Source organism: Clytia hemisphaerica, unplaced genomic scaffold (genome assembly GCF_902728285.1).
Source record: "Clytia hemisphaerica strain Z4C2 unplaced genomic scaffold, Clytia hemisphaerica genome assembly, whole genome shotgun sequence".
NCBI classification, from domain to species: Eukaryota; Metazoa; Cnidaria; class Hydrozoa; order Leptothecata; family Clytiidae; genus Clytia; species Clytia hemisphaerica.
This window is the reverse complement of record NW_027104189.1, coordinates 223,520-240,118: the sequence shown is the minus strand read 5'-3', so window position 1 is coordinate 240,118 and position 16,599 is coordinate 223,520. Positions and strand designations below refer to the sequence as shown.

The window sequence follows — 16,599 nt, the reverse complement described above, 5'->3', positions numbered from 1 at the left end:
TCGAGGGAAAAGAACGGCTTCCTTATCATCGAGAAGACAGATAAGGAAAAGGAAAACGTCAGGTCACCGTCAGGTTGACGGCGGTTGGAAGCTTACCAATTTACTGTAACTTTTATCTTTATAGAAAAGCAGAAAACAATAATTACCGAAAAAACTCAAAAAAAAGCGTAAAAATGGATAGTTCAAAAGAGATATCGAATGACAGTCGGTATATTGATCTTGGATTGCCAGCGGATAAAAAATCAATGTCTTTGTTGGACTACAAAGCAGGCAAGAGATGGGGTTGGGTGAAGCAATGTACAATGTTTGAAGTTGATTATGATATAGATATCAAAGAAGGAGAAAGAGACATTGGAGATCAACCCGAAAACTGTCCCAAAAGTGCATCAAGCTGGATGGAAGAGTATGCAGCAATTGCTGAAAAGAAGGAATCCAACAAAGGACCATCATTTGGTGCTAATCCAAAGAAAAGTGTTTTCGAAAAAGAGAAAAAGGAGCCAATTGTAGGCGATAAAACTGTCGCTTTGGGAACAAAAGATGAAGTTTATGCGACTGGTGATGCAGGGTTGCTTGGAGCTGTTTTGGAAGCATATAATCATCATTGGAATCTCAAAATTTCTCCTGATGATTTTTGGATCCCTGTTGCAATTCGTGTTGGTAGGAAAATCAATGATAATGCTAAGAAGGACAAAGTTAGAGATTTCTTTGTTGATTTCGAAGGCAAAAAAGAAATTGTCATTGAATCAGGGGCCTCGACAATTTATCAAGTTGATTATATCTGGTTATTTGAACAATTTTCACAAAACATAAAAAATCTTATCAAAAAGCCAGAGTACAACGACCTGATGACTGCTAGTTTTTCAACATCAACTCCGGTCACAAAAATCGCCTCCCAAATCAATATAATGTCTTCACTTCAAGAATATTTTGAATTCACTTGTGAGCTGATGTGCGGTATCAAAGGAGTCGAGATGACTGGCAATAAAGAGGATTGGAAATCCCTTATAACAAAAATTGACAAACTTACGGCATTGCTAAGCCCACTAGAAGACGTCTTGAAGCTTTCAGGTTGGTTGAAAGTTGTTCGTGGTGTGTATGAGAAGCTACTGGTAACTTTCGAAGGAACGCCAGACAAGAATTGGTGGAGCAAAATCATTTCCAAAGTTCCATATGGATCAGGTGGTCAAGAGCGATACGAAGGTTGGATCGTACAGTTCCTAGAAGGTAAGACAGACGAAAAGTAGGGAAGATAAGATGCATGTATCCCCTTTTAGGATTTTGCTAGTCAGCTGTAGCCAAAGAGAGTGTCAGTTGTGATAAATAGCCTCCATTTAACCTTGGGTAATGACTCTTATGCATTTCATTTAGAAGAAGCAGAGGATTTTATTTTTACGTCTTTCTTTGCAGGTAAACCCAGTATCCAAACATTATCGAAAATGCAAAGTTCCATAACGAGCGTACCGATGAAAATAACGTACGACCGAAATTGTGAAGGAGAACAAAGTGCTCTTGTTGCAGGTAAGTTTAGGAACAACGGCAGCCTAGATATATAGGCTGTAGACCTTTTGATGTTTCTGGTTTTGCGTCTAAATCTTCCTAAAGCGTATTGCATTCCAAAATAAGAAGGCAGCACATGCATACTTTGAATCTACCAACCCCGGGTTTAAAAGAATCTAAGTAGGCAAAGCTGTAAAAATACAACGTTCGAATAAACTCCTATAAATTTGTAGGTTTTTCATATGTTAGTTCGTCAACATAGCAAATTACAGATTGGATATCCGGTGTAGAGCAGTGGATATCAAAGTCTCACTCGATAAATTGCTATTCGCAAATTTTGAAGCAAGATATTCTCAGTATTGAAGTACTATTAAGTTATTTTGACTGATTCTAATATTGTTTTAATCAGTTTGGGAATTTCGTGCGAACGAACTTTGATCAAAAATAATTTCTGTGGAAACTGAACTTACGTATCGGGCTAATGACAAACTTCATAGCTAGTTTAACAAAAGATTTTTATTAAAATATTATCCAGTTTTCGATACTAGGACTCAGATTACCCTTTTTGCTAGCAACTACACAAAGAAGTGATTTTGGCCAATATGTCCCTTAATCGCGGGATAAGTTGATGACGGACTTTATTCTTGAAGAAAATATAAAAGTGTTAATTTTTTTCAGGACCAGTTGGTTTTACAATCGAAGAAGGAAATAAAGATTCGAAAAATGTTCCAACAATTCGACCGTACATTGGATGGGCTTTGTTGTTACCAAAGAATTCAGGATTTAGATGAAACTAACTGAATTAATTAGCTTGACATTTTTTGAGCTAACAAACACTCACATACAGAACTTTTTTGGAAAACCTATTTTAGTGAGGCAAATCAAGGCTAAAAAAAGTGTAACCTTTTTATGATAACTCCAAATACAATATCTCCATTAAACCTGCACTTAATCGAATAATTCGGTTATTCGAGGAAAGAACAATGATTTTCTGCGATTAAAACACTCTTTTTCTGTTGACAATTCGTTCAAATTTATTCTTTTTTCGCTTAACTGAGCCACAATGCCTCAATTACTTCAGAAAAGCCCATCTTAAAATGCTTCATATTGAGTTTTAGAATGAAAGTTAATTGAATTTGAGAAACTTAGGTAAGCCCGGAGCGAAGTGAACAGTGTGTTTAAATTTGCTCGAAAATTTACGATATTTTCCGTTTACCGTCAATAATGGTTAAGCTCCGCGTATATATTTCCCCGTGTTTACGATGGCATTTTCTAGTTATTACTAATTATGTTTTTAAGTATTCAATATCTAAATTCTTTTGTAAACATAAATTTTATACTGATATCCAAATAACCATCGGACTTTCTTTTCGAAAACTCATGCACTCTTCATCGTTTTTCTAGATTTGAGCACATTAAAGCCTAAAATTCACAAAAGGAAATCAGCCTAGCTTAATTACAATTTACTTTTTCTCATAAAAAGACGTGCTTACCCTATATGCTTATAGGTAGAGAGGCTAATTGTGGATAAATCATGGAAGTGTTAGTGTACGAGTGCAGGATGGAAATTGAGAGATGATACTTCCAAGAGTATTCTGAGCACGTGGTCACATTCCACAGGCACGTGGTATACTGTTTCTCCTCGCGTAATTATAGAAAGAAAGATAATGTTCCACGGTTTGCACACATGTTTCACTTCCTTGATAAGGCTACGTCACTCCCTCCTTCGTTTTGAGCGTGAAAAACTAAAAGCCTGGAGCTGCCTATTACTGCTAGACTGTTTTCTTGGTAATTCGTATGAACAATATCTCCGAGCAGATTGTATCAGAGAATCCCGTTTACATCGCACCTCTATTTATTTTTGACGGTATTTGATCACTTGACGGTGTGACGGTATCTATAAACCAGTCTCTTTTCAAAATTTAGATTGATTACCGTTTTCATAGCACAAAACGTTTTTCTCTATTCTCAAGAAATCAAAGTATCTTGAAATGGATCTACTTTGTGAAAATTTTAACGGCATGAAGAGATAAAAGTTAATTGACGTTAAAAAATATAAAATGCAGAATCATTGCTTTCTCAATGCTTTTATTTACGCAAAAGATAAATATCTATCTCCATGCGTTTTCTCTAATGATGTGTTATTCATTTCATTTTGACATACTTCTAGGAAAATCTTCCAATCCGTTATAATTATCCAACCAAATTATAACACCAATTATATTTTAATTGGATAACAGCACGAAGCGAAACTTATTCTTTATTGCCACGTTTTAATATATTTTCTTTCTCCACGTTTTCTTTTTTTGGCATATCCACCCTCTATTGTTTCTGAGTTTCTAACCATGGGTATAAAAGGAATGATGTTTCAATTGAAAATATCATCAAACAACAAACAGTTGATTTGAAGAGTAAAAAAACAGAACAGAAGATAATCATTTGGCTGTTTTTATAAATCACAGGGCCGGCGAAACTGGGGGGGCCGGGGGGGCCATGGCCCCCCCACTTTTTTGCTAAGAAAAAAAAATCAACCAACCATGGTGGCGCCTCCTTAGACACTTACTATTTGGCCCCTCCACTTTCAAAATTGATTCGCCGGCCCTGAATCAAAAAACAAAGAAGAGAATTTTAACAGAATTTCAGATAACTTATTTAAAAAGTTTTATTTTCAATAAAAGGTGTCTACTGAAAATCTTGTATCGAATCATGCAATTAACACAAAACAAAAGCAATAATATTCTATAAAACTTTAATTTACTGTGGTGTTAAAGATAAGAGTTAAGTATTGAGAGAATTTATTAATGAGAAATTTTGATTTAGTGGAAATATATTAATCATATTTTCTAACCTTTTTAGAATGAAGTTACACCATTTATCATTAGTTTTGGTATTCGGTTGTTTATTACAAGTTGAATCACAAAGTAAGAATTTACAAAAAATTCATTATTTAGTCCAAGTAATGTCCATATATCTACTCAACAGGAATTTAGTTTTACATCAAAAAAATCAATACAAGAATTGATATATTTGCATTTTGTTCTCTTCTAGGCCCCCCCCCCAGCGGTTTGCGTGAATGCGTGAATGCGTGAATGGGCATTTTCACTTGCGTGATTGCGTGAAAATTGAAAAATAATTGCGTGATTGCGTGAATTGAGGGTCCGCTGGGGGGGGGGCCTTTTATGATTTTGTTTAAGAAAAGATACAAAATTTGTTATTTATGATATTAAAGCTTTTGTATCTATAAATTAATCATGGTAGTTATTTGAGACAACACAATCTGGTCAAAAGTAGACTCGAACCCAAGACAACCGTAGCCATGCCTCGACCTTATTATTCACGCTAACGCTTTGCATGTTTTTTTTTATGAGAACATCCAAAAATTTTGAAGCCTACGGAAGTACTTAACTTTTCGAGTTGTTGTTTTCACCAATTTTTGAGTATTTTTGTCCATTTTCCTAAGAAATTGGATGTTCCAGGGTCTACAAAAGTGTTCTTAACTTGCTCTTAACAATTTGGTCCTCGAAGCCTTATGTTCTTATAAAAAAACGCGTTCTCATCATAAATAAATGCTGCCATCGACTGTTTCTTAAAATAGAAATTCCCCTTCCAATGCTGACGATGCAATGATAACATCTTATTTCAGTTTGTTTGCTTTTTCTAGAAAAAGTTTTTCAGTGTCTTTGAAGAAAGAAAGGTAATAACGTAGTAAGTACTTTTGAAATGTAATGGAAGCTAGACTTTCTAAGCAACCGAATAGAAATACTTGAAAGAAATAGAGTGTTGCTTGCGTTGAAACTATTGCATTTTATTGATAAGTAAAAACAAGATCCGCGTGCCAAGAGAATCACACTTTAGTTTTTACTTGAAATACAAGAAAAATTCGTCTAAAATGACTTCTATTTAAATTCTTAAAAGACAAAATATATTTTATACATTTCATGCACTTTGATACTCACATTACCTACATGGAATGTATTGCCACGATTTGTCGTCGAGTCGACCTCCATTCACTTGTTTAAACAAAACCTTAATGAAGCGTGGAAAAGACACAAACTTAGATATTTAACAAATTAGAATTGTAATCAAACCGGTTCGTAGAGGCCCACCTCAGGCCTGTGAACTTGTATACTGTATAATAATAATAATTACCATCAGCGGGCAAACGCACCCGGCCTACTACGGTACAGGGTTGTGGGTAAGTAGAGAAATCGAGGGAAAAGAACGGCTTCCTTATCATCAAGAAGATTTAGGAAAAGGAAAATGTCAGGTCACCGTCAGGTTGACGGCGGTTGGAAGCTTACAAATTTACTGTAACTTTTATCTTTATAGAAAGACAGAAAACAATATTTACCGAAAAACTCAAAAAAAAGCGTAAAAATGGATAGTTCAAAAGAGATATCGAATGACAGTCGGTATATTGATCTTGGATTGCCAGCGGATAAAAAATCAATGTCTTTGTTGGACTACAAAGCAGGCAAGAGATGGGGTTGGGTGAAGCAATGTACAATGTTTGAAGTTGATTATGATATAGATATCAAGGAAGGAGAAAGAGATATTGGGGATCAACCGGAAAACTGTCCCAAAAGTGCATCAAGGTGGATGGAAGAGTATGCAGCAATTGCTGAAAAGAAGGAATCCAACAAAGGACCATCATTTGGTGCTAATCCAAAGAAAAGTGTTTTCGAAAAAGAGAAAAAGGAGCCAATTGTAGGCGATAAAACTGTCGCTTTGGGAACTAAAGATGAAGTTTATGCGACTGGTGATGCAGGGTTGCTTGGAGCTGTTTTGGAAGCATATAATCATCATTGGAATCTCAAAGTTTCTCCTGATGATTTTTGGATCCCTGTTGCAATTCGTGTTGGTAGGAAAATCAATGATAATGCTAAGAAGGACAAAGTTAGAGATTTCTTTGTTGATTTCGAAGGCAAAAAAACGAAATTGTCATTGAATCAGGGGCCTCGACAATTTATCAAGTTGATATCTGGTTATTTGAACAATTTTCCAAAACATAAAAATCTTATCAAAAAGCCAGAGTACAACGACCTGATGACTGCTAGTTTTTCAACATCAACTCCGGTCACAAAAATCGCCTCCCAAATCAATATAATGTCTTCACTTCAAGAATATTTTGAATTCACTTGTGAGCTGATGTGCGGTATCAAAGGAGTCGAGATGACTGGCAATAAAGAGGAATGGAAATCCCTTATAACAAAAATTGACAAACTTACGGAATTGCTAAGCCCACTAGAAGACGTCTTGAAGCTTTCAGGTTGGTTGAAAGATGTTCGTGGTGTGTATGAGAAGCTACTGGTAACTTTCGAAGCAACGCCAGACAAGAATTGGTGGAGCAAAATCATTTCCAAAGTTCCATATGGATCAGGTGGTCAAGAGCGATACGAAGGTTGGATCGTACAGTTCCTAGAAGGTAAGACAGACGAAAAGTAGGGAAGATAAGATGCATTTATCCCCTTTTAGGATTTTGCTAGTCAGCTGTAGCCAAAGAGCGTGTCATGCGTGATAAATAGCCTCCATTTAACCTTGGGTAATGACTCTTATGCATTTCATTTAGAAGAAGCAGAGGATTTTATTTGTACATCTTTCTTTGCAGGTAAACCCAGTATCCAAACATTATCGAAAATGCAAAGTTCCATAACGAGCGCACCGATGAAAATAACGTACGACCGAAATTGTGAAGGAGAACAAAGTGCTCTTGTTGCAGGTAAGTTTAGGAACAACGGCAGCCTAGATATATAGGCTGTAGACCTTTTGATGTTTCTGGTTTAGCGTCTAAATCTTCCTAAAGCGATTTGCATTCCAAAATAAGAAGGCAGCACATGCATACTTTGAATCTACCAACCCCGGGTTTACAAGAATCTAAGTAGGCAAAGCTGTAAAAATACAACGTTCGAATAAACTCCTATAAATTTGTAGGTTTTTCATATGTTAGTTCGTCAACATAGCAAATTACAGATTGGATATCCGGTGTAGAGCAGTGGATATCAAAGTCTCACTCGATAAATTGCTATTCGCAAATTTTGAAGCAAGATATTCTCAGTATTAAAGTACTATTAAGTTATTTTGACTGATTCTAATATTGTTTTAATCAGTTTGGGAATTTCGTGCGAACGAACTTTGATCAAAAATAATTTCTGTGGAAACTGAACTTACGTATCGGGCTAATGACAAACTTCATAGCTAGTTTAACAAAAGATTTTTATTAAAATATTATCCAGTTTTCGATACTAGGACTCAGATTACCCTTTTTGCTAGCAACTACACAAAGAAGTAATTCTGGCCAATATGTCCCTTAATCGCGGGATAAGTTGATGATAGAATTTTCTTGAAGAAAATATAAAAAGTGTTAATCTATTTCCAGGACCAGTTGGATTTACAATCGAAGAAGGGAATAAAGATTCGAAAAATGTTCCAACAATTCGACCGTACATTGAATGGGCTTTGTTGTTACCAAAGAATTCAGGATTTAGATGAAACTAACTGAATTAATTAGCTTGACAGTTTTTGAGCTAACAAACACATACAGAACTTTATTGGAAAACCTATTTTAGTGAGGCAAATTAAGGCTTAAAAAAAGTGTAACCTTTTTATGATAACTCCAAATACAATATCTCCATTAAACCTGCACTTAATCGAATAATTCGGTTTTCGAGGGAAGAACAATGACTTTCTGCGATTAAAACACTCTTTTTCTGTTGACAATTCGTTCAAATTTATTCCTTCTTCGCCTACCTGAGCCACAATGCCTCAATTACTTCAGAAAAGTCCATCTTAAAATGCTTCATATTGAGTTTTAGAATGAAAGTTAATTGAATTTGAGAAACTTAGGTAAGCCCGGAGCGAAGTGAACAGTGTGTTTAAGTTTGTTCGAAACTTTACGATATTTTCCGTTTACCGTCAATAATGGTTAAGCTCCGCGTATATATTTCCCCGTGTTTACGATAGCATTTTCTAGTTATTTCTAATTATGTTTTTAAGTATTCAATATCTAAATTCTTTTGTAAACATAAATTTTATACTGATATCCAAATAACCATCGGACTTTCTTTTCGAAAACTCATGCACTCTTCATCGTTTTTCTAGATTTGAGCACATTAAAGCCTAAAATTCACAAAAGGAAATCAGCCTAGCTTAATTACAATTTACTTTTTCTCATAAAAAGACGTGCTTACCCTATATGCTTATAGGTAGAGAGGCTAATTGTGGATAAATCATGGAAGTGTTAGTGTACAAGTGCAGGATGGAAATTGAGAGATGATACTTCCAAGAGTATTCTGAGCACGTGGTCACATTCCACAGGCACGTGGTATACTGTTTCTCCTCGCGTAATTATAGAAAGAAAGATAATGTTCCACGGTTTGCACACATGTTTCACTTCCTTGATAAGGCTACGTCACTCCTTCCTTCGTTTTGAGCGTGAAAAACTAAAAGCCTGGAGCTGCCTATTACTGCTAGACTGTTTTCTTGGTAATTCGTATGAACAATATCTCCGAGCAGATTGTATCAGAGAATCCCGTTTACATCGCACCTCTATTTATTTTTGACGGTATTTGATCACTTGACGGTGTGACGGTATCTATAAACCAGTCTCTTTTCAAAATTTAGATTGATTACCGTTTTCATAGCACAAAACGTTTTTCTCTATTCTCAAGAAATCAAAGTATCTTGAAATGGATCTACTTTGTGAAAATTTTAACGGCATGAAGAGATAAAAGTTAATTGACGTTAAAAAATATAAAATGCAGAATCATTGCTTTCTCAATGCTTTTATTTACGCAAAAGATAAATATCTATCTCCATGCGTTTTCTCTAATGATGTGTTATTCATTTCATTTTGACATACTTCTAGGAAAATCTTCCAATCCGTTATAATTATCCAACCAAATTATAACACCAATTATTATATATATACCTGTAGGCAAAAACAGCCATTGAATAATTCCTGATATACCATGGCTATTTTACCACTGTAGAATTTTTTTTTCAACCTTTCAAAGTTTGAGTTTTTTTATCGCTTTTGTTGCATCAAAGAAATTCATTAAAATAAATCGATCGTCAATTTCAGGAACAAATTTTATGATTCAAAGTAATTAATAAAATCATTAAAAATAAAATAACATTCGAACGTTCGATTATGGGAGTGTTTTAAGTGAAACGTTCGACTATTAACATAATTAATGTTTTGTTTTTGCCTTAGGTATATAATAAAACATATATTCAATAGGTTTTCGTTGGTTATTGGATTTATTAACCCTCGGTGATGTATATTCAACTCGGCTTCGCCTCGTTGAATATTACATCACCTCGGGTTAATAAATCTCAATAACCAACTTTTACCTATTGAATATCTGCTTATCTATATATTAATAGCCGTAGTCTGTATGTCAGTTTGTTTTTTGTTGGTTTGTTTTTTGTGTGTCACTTTCGTTTTCGCAAGCAATGTTTTGTTCTTTTAAAAGATGACTTTTGCTTCTTGCTCCACAAATGTGTTAAATCAGATTCGCGCCGTTTTATAAAGACTTTGAGTTGTTCGATAAGTTTGTTTTGATTGATAGATTAGACTTTTTCTTTTTTTCTTTCTTTTGTTTAGTTTTATGTTTTCGAATGTAATTAACGACCCTATTTGATTTGAGACATTCGAATTCTTTTCAAAACAAAAGAAAATCTTTTAAACAGAATCTGTTAAAGAAAAGAACAAATTTAAAATAAAACATAAGAAAACATATATTTGTTAGAACAACAGCAACATTAAAAATACATTCAAAAGGCGGTAAAAACTAGAGTTCTTTCTTCGTAAAAAGGGACCTTTAAACATGCATGTCGATAATTATTTTGCTGTAAATCTAAGTCATTGTTGAATTTGAAAAGTTATGACGAAGTTATTTTATAAAAAGCAACATAAAATTGCGCTATCACGCTTTTTTGTCTGCGTGTCCAAGCTGCCTTCCGAGGGGCTAGGTTGCAATATATGGTGTCTTGAATATGACGGACTTTTAAAACTGAAACTGTCGGGGTTTTGTGACGGAAATAAGTATCTGGTCACATTATAACATGCATAGTAAATATTATAATACTATAATACATAACGTCTCATACACATGCTATAATATGATGATTGCCACAGAGTCTTTCACAGAGTCTATACAGATGGCCCACACAGAGACACCCTGCTATTGGAACAGCTGGAACACTAGAACAGTTAATAAAACGCCCTTAATAAGGGCCAATCCACGCCTTTCACACCCACCACCACAGAGTCTATACAGATGGCCCACACAGAGACACTCTGCTATTGGAACAGCTGGAACACTAGAACAGTTAATAAAACGCCCTTAATAAGCGCCAATCCACGCCTTTCACACCCACCACCACAGAGTCTATACAGATGGCCCACACAGAGACACCCTGCTTTGGAACAGCTGGAACACTAGAACAGTTAATAAAACGCCCTTAATAAGCGCCAATCCACGCCTTTCACACCCACCACCACAGAGTCTATACAGATGGCCCACACAGAGACACCCTGCTATTGGAACAGCTGGAACACTAGAACAGTTAATAAACCGCCCTTAATAAGCGCCAATCCACGCCTTTCACACCCACCACCACAGAGTCTATACAGATGGCCCACACAGAGACACCCTGCTATTGGAACAGCTGGAACACTAGAACAGTTAATAAAACGCCCTAATAAGCGCCAATCCACGCCTTTCACACCCACCACCACAGAGTCTATACAGATGGCCCACACAGAGACACCCTGCTATTGGAACAGCTGGAACACTAGAACAGTTAATAAAACGCCCTTAATAAGGGCCAATCCACGCCTTTCACACCCACCACCACAGAGTCTATACAGATGGCCCACACAGAGACACCCTGCTATTGGAACAGCTGGAACACTAGAACAGTTAATAAAACGCCCTTAATAAGCGCCAATCCACGCCTTTCACACCCCGACCACAGAGTCTATACAGATGGCCCACACAGAGACACCCTGCTATTGGAACAGCTAGAACACTAGAACAGTTAATAAAACGCCCTTAATAAGCGCCAATCCACGCCTTTCACACCCACCACCACAGAGTCTATACAGATGGCCCACACAGAGACACCCTGCTTTTGGAACAGCTGGAACACTAGAACAGTTAATAAAACGCCCTTAATAAGCGCCAATCCACGCCTTTCACACCCACCACCACAGAGTCTATACAGATGGCCCACACAGAGACACCCTGCTATTGGAACAGCTGGAACACTAGAACAGTTAATAAAACGCCCTTAATAAGGGCCAATCCACGCCTTTCACACCCACCACCACAGAGTCTATACAGATGGCCCACACAGAGACACCCTGCTATTGGAACAGCTGGAACACTAGAACAGTTAATAAACCGCCCTTAATAAGCGCCAATCCACGCCTTACACACCCACCACCACAGAGTCTATACAGATGGCCCACACAGAGACACCCTGCTATTGGAACAGCTGGAACACTAGAACAGTTAATAAAACGCCCTTAATAAGCGCCAATCCACGCCTTTCACACCCACCACCACAGAGTCTATACAGATGGCCCACACAGAGACACCCTGCTATTGGAACAGCTGGAACACTAGAACAGTTAATAAAACGCCCTTAATAAGGGCCAATCCACGCCTTTCACACCCACCACCACAGAGTCTATACAGATGGCCCACACAGAGACACCCTGCTATTGGAACAGCTGGAACACTAGAACAGTTAATAAACCGCCCTTAATAAGCGCCAATCCACGCCTTTCACACCCACGACCACAGAGTCTATACAGATGGCCCACACAGAGACACCCTGCTATTGGAACAGCTGGAACACTAGAACAGTTAATAAAACGCCCTTAATAAGGGCCAATCCACGCCTTTCACACCCACCACCACAGAGTCTATACAGATGGCCCACACAGAGACACCCTGCTTTTGGAACAGCTGGAACACTAGAACAGTTAATAAAACGCCCTTAATAAGCGCCAATCCACGCCTTTCACACCCACGACCACAGAGTCTATACAGATGGCCCACACAGAGACACCCTGCTATTGGAACAGCTGGAACACTAGAACAGTTAATAAAACGCCCTTAATAAACACCCATTCACGCCTTTCACACCCACCACCACAGAGTCTATACAGATGGCCCACACAGAGACACCCTGCTATTGGAACAGCTGGAACACTAGAACAGTTAATAAAACGCCCTTAATAAACACCCATTCATGCCTTTCACACCCACCACCACAGAGTCTATACAGATGGCCCACACAGAGACACCCTGCTATTGGAACAGCTGGAACACTAGAACAGTTAATAAAACGCCCTTAATAAGGGCCAATCCACGCCTTTCACACCCACCACCACAGAGTCTATACAGATGGCCCACACAGAGACACCCTGCTATTGGAACAGCTGGAACACTAGAACAGTTAATAAAACGCCCTTAATAAGCGCCAATCCACGCCTTTCACACCCACCACCACAGAGTCTATACAGATGGCCCACACAGAGACACCCTGCTATTGGAACAGCTGGAACACTAGAACAGTTAATAAACCGCCCTTAATAAGCGCCAATCCACGCCTTACACACCCACCACCACAGAGTCTATACAGATGGCCCACACAGAGACACCCTGCTATTGGAACAGCTGGAACACTAGAACAGTTAATAAAACGCCCTTAATAAGCGCCAATCCACGCCTTTCACACCCACCACCACAGAGTCTATACAGATGGCCCACACAGAGACACCCTGCTATTGGAACAGCTGGAACACTAGAACAGTTAATAAACCGCCCTTAATAAGCGCCAATCCACGCCTTTCACACCCCCGACCACAGAGTCTATACAGATGGCCCACACAGAGACACCCTGCTATTGGAACAGCTGGAACACTAGAACAGTTAATAAAACGCCCTTAATAAGGGCCAATCCACGCCTTTCACACCCACCACCACAGAGTCTATACAGATGGCCCACACAGAGACACCCTGCTTTTGGAACAGCTGGAACACTAGAACAGTTAATAAAACGCCCTTAATAAGCGCCAATCCACGCCTTTCACACCCACGACCACAGAGTCTATACAGATGGCCCACACAGAGACACCCTGCTATTGGAACAGCTGGAACACTAGAACAGTTAATAAAACGCCCTTAATAAACACCCATTCACGCCTTTCACACCCACCACCACAGAGTCTATACAGATGGCCCACACAGAGACACCCTGCTATTGGAACAGCTGGAACACTAGAACAGTTAATAAAACGCCCTTAATAAACACCCATTCACGCCTTTCACACCCACCACCACAGAGTCTATACAGATGGCCCACACAGAGACACCCTGCTATTGGAACAGCTGGAACACTAGAACAGTTAATAAAACGCCCTTAATAAGGCCAATCCACGCCTTTCACACCCACCACCACAGAGTCTATACAGATGGCCCACACAGAGACACCCTGCTATTGGAACAGCTGGAACACTAGAACAGTTAATAAAACGCCCTTAATAAGCGCCAATCCACGCCTTTCACACCCACCACCACAGAGTCTATACAGATGGCCCACACAGAGACACCCTGCTATTGGAACAGCTGGAACACTAGAACAGTTAATAAACCGCCCTTAATAAGCGCCAATCCACGCCTTACACACCCACCACCACAGAGTCTATACAGATGGCCCACACAGAGACACCCTGCTATTGGAACAGCTGGAACACTAGAACAGTTAATAAAACGCCCTTAATAAGCGCCAATCCACGCCTTTCACACCCACCACCACAGAGTCTATACAGATGGCCCACACAGAGACACCCTGCTATTGGAACAGCTGGAACACTAGAACAGTTAATAAAACGCCCTTAATAAGGGCCAATCCACGCCTTTCACACCCACCACCACAGAGTCTATACAGATGGCCCACACAGAGACACCCTGCTATTGGAACAGCTGGAACACTAGAACAGTTAATAAACCGCCCTTAATAAGCGCCAATCCACGCCTTTCACACCCACGACCACAGAGTCTATACAGATGGCCCACACAGAGACACCCTGCTATTGGAACAGCTAGAACACTAGAACAGTTAATAAAACGCCCTTAATAAGCGCCAATCCACGCCTTTCACACCCACCACCACAGAGTCTATACAGATGGCCCACACAGAGACACCCTGCTTTTGGAACAGCTGGAACACTAGAACAGTTAATAAAACGCCCTTAATAAGCGCCAATCCACGCCTTTCACACCCACCACCACAGAGTCTATACAGATGGCCCACACAGAGACACCCTGCTATTGGAACAGCTGGAACACTAGAACAGTTAATAAAACGCCCTTAATAAGGGCCAATCCACGCCTTTCACACCCACCACCACAGAGTCTATACAGATGGCCCACACAGAGACACCCTGCTATTGGAACAGCTAGAACACTAGAACAGTTAATAAACCGCCCTTAATAAGCGCCAATCCACGCCTTACACACCCACCACCACAGAGTCTATACAGATGGCCCACACAGAGACACCCTGCTATTGGAACAGCTGGAACACTAGAACAGTTAATAAAACGCCCTTAATAAGCGCCAATCCACGCCTTTCACACCCACCACCACAGAGTCTATACAGATGGCCCACACAGAGACACCCTGCTATTGGAACAGCTGGAACACTAGAACAGTTAATAAAACGCCCTTAATAAGGGCCAATCCACGCCTTTCACACCCACCACCACAGAGTCTATACAGATGGCCCACACAGAGACACCCTGCTATTGGAACAGCTGGAACACTAGAACAGTTAATAAACCGCCCTTAATAAGCGCCAATCCACGCCTTTCACACCCACGACCACAGAGTCTATACAGATGGCCCACACAGAGACACCCTGCTATTGGAACAGCTGGAACACTAGAACAGTTAATAAAACGCCCTTAATAAGGGCCAATCCACGCCTTTCACACCCACCACCACAGAGTCTATACAGATGGCCCACACAGAGACACCCTGCTATTGGAACAGTTGGAACACTAGAACAGTTAATAAAACGCCCTTAATAAGCGCCAATCCACGCCTTTCACACCCACCACCACAGAGTCTATACAGATGGCCCCAACAGAGACACCCTGCTATTGGAACAGCTGGAACACTAGAACAGTTAATAAAACGCCCTTAATAAGCGCCAATCCACGCCTTTCACACCCACCACCACAGAGTCTATACAGATGGCCCACACAGAGACACCCTGCTATTGGAACAGCTGGAACACTAGAACAGTTAATAAACAGCCCTTAATAAACATCCATTCACGCCTTTCAGACCCACCCAGAGTCTATACAGAGATTAAGTCATACAGTGAAGGAGAAAACGAATTATTAGGGAATAAAGGGAATGTTATTGGTTACATGTCTTTTTTTGTAAAAATCTTATCTATGAAATATTTTCCAAAGATCTGAATATTCAAAATAAATATCAAAATAGTTTTCGTTTTTTGGTAAATGGAAATATGAAACAAAAAAATAACTCTATAAGCCTTGTCTTAACAGTATAATAGAAACTCTACTTTTTTGGCCCTTCTTTGCGCGCTGAGAAAAGTTAGTGTACAATTAATTACTTTTGAGACAAATTTTGAGACAAATTTTGGCGAACCATTAAGTTTTAAGCAAAATTAAGTTTTCAGATGAGAAATATTCAAGCAATGTATTGACGCAACGGTCAAAATCCTTTTGAGAATTCGAAAATTCGGAAAATTGAGTTCCACAAACAATCTCAAAATTTCAGATCATAGAATTAGCTCAACATTTGTTAGTTAAAATTAAACTAAAATATAAAAGTTTCGTTCGTTTTTTAAATAGTAAAATGTACATGTTTAAAATATACGTAGTAGAATGTAAAAAAATGAAACACAACTATTAATCACCTTACTTCTTAAGACAATTATTTCGATCTTAGATATAATTTCAGAGTTACACTGCCTTTTCCGAAAAAAAGCAAACAAAAAAAACAAAGGAAATTTGTACTGAGTTTTCCGATCTTATTACTTTTGTGGTGT

The 16,599-nt window shown here is 38.8% G+C and overlaps 2 protein-coding genes across 2 annotated transcripts; both read left to right on the top strand.

The window, feature by feature from the left end:
- The first annotated feature begins 120 nt into the window (after positions 1-120).
- Positions 121-3,177, top strand: LOC136814960 (uncharacterized). Its single transcript, XM_067071385.1, has 3 exons — positions 121-1,224; positions 1,408-1,518; positions 2,176-3,177. The coding sequence occupies exons 1-3, from the start codon at positions 174-176 to the stop codon at positions 2,286-2,288; spliced, it is 1,275 nt and encodes a 424-aa protein (XP_066927486.1). The 5' UTR covers positions 121-173; the 3' UTR covers positions 2,289-3,177.
- A 3,336-nt stretch (positions 3,178-6,513) lies between these two features.
- Positions 6,514-8,139, top strand: LOC136814963 (uncharacterized). Its single transcript, XM_067071387.1, has 3 exons — positions 6,514-6,922; positions 7,106-7,216; positions 7,874-8,139. Exons 1-3 carry the CDS (start codon positions 6,544-6,546, stop codon positions 7,984-7,986), a joined length of 603 nt encoding a protein of 200 aa, XP_066927488.1. The 5' UTR covers positions 6,514-6,543; the 3' UTR covers positions 7,987-8,139.
- Positions 8,140-16,599: the final 8,460 nt, after the last annotated feature.